This window comes from Formica exsecta, unplaced genomic scaffold (assembly GCF_003651465.1).
Source record: "Formica exsecta isolate Colony F162 unplaced genomic scaffold, ASM365146v1 scaffold11, whole genome shotgun sequence".
In the NCBI taxonomy this organism is placed as follows: Eukaryota; Metazoa; Arthropoda; class Insecta; order Hymenoptera; family Formicidae; genus Formica; species Formica exsecta.
In genome coordinates this window covers 578696-585699 of record NW_021848439.1, presented here as the reverse complement: position 1 = coordinate 585699, position 7004 = coordinate 578696, and the positions used below count along the sequence as shown (strand labels likewise).

General features: G+C 37.9%; 1 protein-coding gene across 3 annotated transcripts in view; it reads right to left on the bottom strand.

Moving 5' to 3' along the window:
* LOC115235646 (sodium- and chloride-dependent GABA transporter ine-like) overlaps positions 1-7004 on the bottom strand; it is a 13930-nt gene that overhangs the window by 3250 nt on the left and 3676 nt on the right. For 2 of the 3 annotated variants that reach the window (XR_003884069.1, XM_029807558.1), the window contains exons 3-6: positions 6928-7004; positions 3333-3520; positions 553-687; positions 15-240 (exon numbers count right to left, since the gene is read on the bottom strand). Coding sequence is in view for 2 of the 3 variants with exons in the window: in XM_029807558.1 (XP_029663418.1) it covers positions 15-240; positions 553-687; positions 3333-3520; positions 6928-7004 (626 nt within the window). In the remaining variant the exon portion in view is untranslated. Of the gene's footprint in view, positions 1-14; positions 241-552; positions 688-3332; positions 3521-4997; positions 5401-6927 lie in introns of those variants that run through there. The other variant, XM_029807570.1, reaches the window with a different exon arrangement.

Here is a 7004-nt window from a genome sequence, read left to right as displayed (position 1 = left end):
TTTTAGAAGAGTACTCGAAGAAATCCTCGGACGGTGTCCTTGTCAAATTTGGTCGAGTTCGATTATCGATGGGTCCGTAACTGGGCAACCAACAGCGTGGCGAATTCCACGAGTTGTCACAACGCGACCACGGCTGATCCGCTCGGAATGCCGCAAAGAAATAGTAAATTGCGTAGGCTATTATCACATTATGGTAGGTTGATATCAGAAATGATATCACGACTGACGACAAACCAGCTCCTGCAGAGATACAAATATATCATAGAAAATAGCATGTAAAAGAGACACATACTTTTCTCTCTAATTAAAATATATATTTTTCGAAAGGCTCGTTAAAATTGAGAATTTAAACCGCTTACGTTCGCAAAAAAGAAAATAGATAAATAAAAGGAAGACGACGCTAATCTTATAATTCAAACATCCTCCAATTATAATCTCCAAATTAACGTGTTTCAAGTTACCGCACTTTTACGATAAAAATGAGCGCGCGAAAGCTTTCAACGACCATCGGATTTTATCGACAATCTATCATTCGATGACTTATTCATTTACCTTTCAATAACGGACACACTTGACCCAGAGCGCCGATTGGGCCGCGACGAGTGAACTGTCCGATGCTGAGTTCCATGTACAGTAGTGGTACTCCGCATACTACGAGTATTAAAAAGTAAGGCACGAGGAACACACCTGAAATATAATGCGATCGATATAAACAAAATTGTCCATCAAGCATTCGATATTAAAATTAATAATTTTCTATTTAAAAAAGCATTGAGAGCTCTTTTTTTTTTCCAATAAAAAAATTGATCTAGTTTACACAAGACACACGTGGATTTGCCAAACGTTTCGCTAAACACGTTACGCGTGTTCACGTAATGATACTTGACTTTAATCATAATGTGGGCAGTGACAAGGTCACTGGATGTAACTCTTTATTCGCAATAAACGACGATCGTAGTGTCGCGGATTATGACTTAATTCGAGCATTTAGTCACCGTGGATATGACGATTAGTCAGCTGTTGACAAGTTTTCCTCAATTGTCAAACTCGCCGGTTCATTTACCATCTCACTTACCATCGTATTTCTTATTTATTTAGCGGCGCGGCTATAATATACCTTCAGCTCGATGTTACTTTTGATGGAAGATAAGACATTGATTTTGTTCGCACAGGTTTTTTTTTTTTTTTTTTTTTTTATAAGCGCGCGCGATCATACATATGTAATTCGCTTCGTACATTTCGGGAAGATGTAAATTAATCCCCACACTGCAGAATGCTATATCGCATCGCACGCATAAATCATACGACGTTATCCGATCTGTTTTTTCGTCGCTTCAATCTAGCCGAACAACGTACGGATGACAGTTTTCATTTAGTTTAACCGACGATACAAATAATATATTTGCGTTTATACTTCAAATAAATTATCGCCAGATATATTAAACATGAGGATGCGCGCGTAGATAACAATCGGCTGATTCCACGTGACGTATCAATGGAGATTGCAGGCTATTTAATTTCTGGCGAAAATCCAATCGCGTCGAATTACAAGGCGGATTATGACACACATTCGCATTAATGTTGTTACAGTTATTTTCAACAATGTCGTCTTTATCACGAAAATGCAATTTGGCGTTGCGGCACAATGAATATCGGAGCATGCATCTCGTGCAAGTAGAGCCATATTATTTCCTCTGATTTTCCGGTCTCCTGTTTAATATATGATTTCGCAAAATTACATACTCTCACACACGCACACGCGCACGCATACAGGTGTATTTTTACAGTAGTTCTGCGTGTTATTTGTACAATAAATTAACTTGTGTATGCATGATTGTTGAAATTACAAGCTAGTTTCTAGCTCATCATATATGCGGAGATTATGTATATATTACACAAAGTTACGATCAAATAAAGCTGCTTTCAGTTGTGCGTTTATCTACAAATAAAAATAGTTTTAAGAGAGATATATATTTTGTATGATTTAATTAATTAATTTATTTAAGCAAAAAATTTGTTTCGCTCTTGTTAAATATTTTTAAACATTTTACGTCTTTATTTTACAATCATAATAAACATACAGAGAGTTAATTAAAATCAAAATAAGAAATTCCAACATAAGAAATTTTGGGATAATATAAGCATTAAAAACGTTTTTATATATTCACTAACTGCGTGCTTTAACACACAACCGACGCGCGTGATTGATAAAACTGAGTAGATAGCCAGTTTATGCTTTCGATAGGAATCGTTAATCGCTCTTCGATCGATTTTCGATCAATTTCTCGTTGTTTCTTAATTTCTTCACGCGTAGATTTCAATCGACGTTATCCGAATGAAACGATGAATCGTTTAAATCATGTAAATCGAATCGCGAGCCGGTTTTCCGGCTCTTCAATTTAAACCGGCAGTACCGGCGAAGTGATTCCCGACCGATTATTTCCACCGGTGTCATTGAAATCATTTACCATGCCCGGCGGAGTAGCCGCGTTCCGGCAAGGTCATGTATCAAGTTCCGCGAGCGAATTGCGCCATGCATCCGGGCTCCGGATGCTTTCAGACTTTGAAAATTGCCGGCAACACGATACGCGCTCACGTTGCAGGGATTGCAAGAGTGCTTGCTCTTGCCCTGAATCCGAAGCTCGACTTACGCAAGACGTCAGGATTTTTTCACAGGATCCGCCTTAATTCGATCTTCCGCGACACGGTATAATCTTTCCCTCACTTAGAGTACGCGCTTTTCATTCAATAATGATATTCTTCACGCAATTGACTATCAACTGTTGCGATAGTTACGTTTCAACGTCACGCTGTTTTGTCCCCGACAAAATATGTACTTGAAGAATAAGAAGTGATACTTGAAAAACGCTTCTAAAAGAAAAAAAGAGTGAAGAGATGTTTCATAATTTTGTAAGATGATCCGTAACGTGACTTTGATGTTCGTAAAAATTAGAGGACGATACCTCGGAGTGTGTTGCTTCGTCAGCTGTTTCGCCAACTGACGTATTTTGCGACGCGCAAAATAACCGCGTACTCTTATCATAGTCGTGCTAATCGTGGCGACATGTTGCGATTGCGCCGTTTGCTTGCTTGACATTTACAGATTTATTTTTGGCTACAATCATATATATATATATATATATATATATAGGTAACATCTGTGTAAATCTTTATTCTCCTTTTTTTTTCTTTCCATTTTTTCTCTTTCTCATCCCGTAAGACTTTTAATTTCGAATTGAATTTGATTTTTAGAATTGAATACAAGATTTATGTCACGATTACGAGCAATTTACATAGATTAATAAATTAATATTACTTATCGTGAGACTCACCGCCGCCACTTTTGTAGCATAGATAAGGAAATCTCCAGAGGTTACCGAGACCGACGGAGTAGCCTATGCAGGCCAACACAAATTGCATTTTATTCGCCCAATGGGGCCTTCTGGGTTGCCGATAATCACCAGAATCGTCCGCATCTCCATCGTCAAAGCTGGCACACGTGGAAAGATCGTCCTCGAAACTGCAAAAATGCGACGTACCTTTATATTGCAAATGCAGCCGAGCAAGAACGAAAGACATCTACGGCGCGGAATGTGAAAGAAAAATTGAGAGATACTCCGGAAAAATGTTGCGAGAGCCCAATTTATGACGTTATGAGATATGTCGTTTTAGCGAAAGAGAGAATAGTGTAACAAGCATTTTATGAAATATTTCCTTAAGCGAATAATTATAATTCCTGTAAGATGTAGTTTTTGAAAGATAATACTCGCCAAATTCCTTCGAAACAACGAATATAGATCGACGAATATTATCAGTCTGTTACCCTTTTTTTTTTTTAACTATTTGACGATCACTTCACGCGTCAATGGAAAATGTTTGATGCATCGTGAATTTTAATTGATGGAAAATCATACATGGGTCGATCACATGTCAATCGGTTACGCGTGGACGTGCCTGCACAATTTGCATGACACGCGTACGCGAACAAATCCAGCAACTATTAAATATTCATCGTCATTGTTTATAGAATGCGATGTACGCAGTAGTCATCGAATTCAATTATTACAATACCGCCGATTAAGGATGACAGCGATTTTATAATACGCGAGATCATGGATTGTCAATTACGGACTGATTTAGTTCGCATTTACGGAGGGGGAAGGGGGAAGGAGAAAAACGTGCCGCAGATAAATTCAAATGGAAGAATCTGAATCGTACATCACGATAAAGTGTCGTGAAATAACGCGGAATGTAAAATCGGTCTTGTGCGTCACATTATGTAAGAATCGTGATCGGACAGGAATTTTTATGCGTTTATCGCATAAATTCATACTTTACGGTGCGATGAGCGTAGAAATGGTGTCAGGCTACGAGCGGGCAGAGGGGCGGGAAAGGGTGGTTGACAATGCTGAAAGATATATGCGACGCACCTGTGTACATTCCCGTTCGTTCCACAACGGAAAACTAATATACTGCGGATGCGATAATGCACGCCGTTACTCCGTGTCGCTACATTAAAAAAAAATAAAATAAAATAAAATAAAATAAAATGAAGTAAAATGCACGACACGCGGCTGTCCCAAACAATAACGAAGACAAGCATCGAATGTGTAACGATAGTCTTTATCTCTTATCTTATTATCGCGTGTTCGCATATAATATTAATTATCTTTGTCAATAATCTCTTTTTTCTCTTCGAGCGTGAATCGATTATTCGAATGAAATTAGATACGCGGATTTAAGTTTAACGTTCGAGATTTATTTTATTCGATTAACAACGTTAACGCGATATGACCAGTGTCTTTTTCACGTGCTCGGTTCAAAAACGAGACGTGACGAAGTCTAAATGTAGGACGACAATTACGAATCGTTTGAAACGCCGTTCCGTTTCAATGGAAGAAGCGGGACGGAGTTGCAACAATATGCCGTACCGCACGAACACACCGACACTTGCAACAACGACACGGTCTTACATTGTACATCTATTATCCACTTACGTCTCTGAAACGATACGCCGGAATTGCAGTCCCTGGATAACGAGACCTGCCGGCTTTGCGTCGAGTTTAGAAGACATGTAACGCATCTCTCGTCACGTAATATTCAGCGCAGCCCTCGACGAGGGATGAGATTCTAATCAGGGTAATCGAAATCGGGTCTAATTTAGGCGAGTTCAATTTTCGATAATTCGCGTCACACGGACAGAAATCACATTTCGCGTCTGCGTACGCTACATCGGAGATGTATTTGTGAACTCACGAAAATTATAACCAAAATTATACCGACTTCGATCCCCGGTTCTAATTTACTTTAAAGCGGGCCTATCGCGCAACGATGTCGATTAGAGCTGTCCGTGGTAAACCGAGAGCCAATTTCATCGACGCCGTTAATTAACTAACTTGACCCTCTTGCTCCTTTCCAGATCATAGACCTGATCATAATGCAGGTATGCACAGCGAGGAAATTCTATCAACAACGGTTAGTGTTAATTAATAGTGAAATTGATGCTCTCTCTAAAAATTGTTTATTTAAGATAATCTAATATGGAAAATTGAGTAGAAATTCTAAAGTCGATTTAGTTTAACGTTTTTAAGCTTGCTACTCGTCCAATTTAATCTTGTTTACACAAACGGTACTTAACTTTTACATAAATTAATCTAAGAGAACTTATATCCTGAAAAACAAATGCAATTTATTTCAATTTATTATATTTTCTTAATTTCTTTTAATGTATTAGTGTCTTCCGTTCTACCTTACATTTTTAATTCTTTACTAAAAATCTGTGATCTAGAAAGGAATAGAAGATATTGTCATTAAGCATCATTTGTTATCGATGCAATTGACTTTCAATGATATAAAGAAAATTTGTAACGTTATTATTTGTGTTGAATGCTGTATCAACGCGGCAATTTCGTCAATCAACATGTAATTAACGTGCATTAAGAAAAATATTCCGTTATACGTTAATCTTATCTCGTAGATAATCGCCAAGATCATTACAATTCATCTACGCGAGTTGCTGTTGTCGATCTTTTCTATTAAAGATCTCATCGGGACAGTTTCATTTTTATATATGTCGTGTGTACTATATGTCGTATGCGGATTTAGTTTATTTAGGATGTTTACACGAAATATTAACTCGTGAGAGAAACATCTAGCGGGTTCGTGTACATTTCAACTCATTGTCAGTCGTGATATTAGTTTATGATGCGTGATGATATGTTTTTAAGTTTGAAAATGAAGAAAATAAATGAATAATTTAAATAGGATTTAAGCAAGACAAAAAAAAATTTTAAACGCGACGATCGTCGACTACTTCAATTGTTTATCAATTTGTACGATAAGACAGTATCTCGATGATTTACTGGCATTCAGAAGTAGCACAAGTGTTGCATTTAAAATTCAAAAGTGGCTCATACGTTACATTAAAATGCGTACGTTAATATTTTCCTTGTAATACATCTCATTTCTGATCGAGTATTATTCTCGTTGTGCGTGTTGGCACTGTGCAAACACAAAGACTGGAATTATTACTTACGTCTCCCATATATAATTAGATAATTTAACAATTACATAAGCCAACAATTATATCTCTTTAGAAATTAATTTATCTTTCAAAAGTGTAATTTTTTTTCTCTCAAAGAATGCGAGGGAGAATCCAGCGCAAAATTAATTTTTAAGGACAGTGACACGAGAATTAATCCAATCCATCTGTCATATTCGTCATCGAACTTTAACATCTAATAACATTATGAAACAAAAACATAGGCTAATCGCAATAGAGACATTGCCGTTTACTTTCGGAGCATGCGAAAACGAACTCACGCTCAAGCGATCACGCGTACGCGCGATCACGTGTAAAGCGTGATTAGCGTTCCGCTTCTTCGAAAGCGCCGAGGCACACGATCGTAGGTAATGTGTCTCACTTACGGCGGCGGATGTACCACGTTAAGCAGCTCCGACGGCGAAGTGGGAACTCTACGTATTGTCAGCTTCCGGCCGTCGGA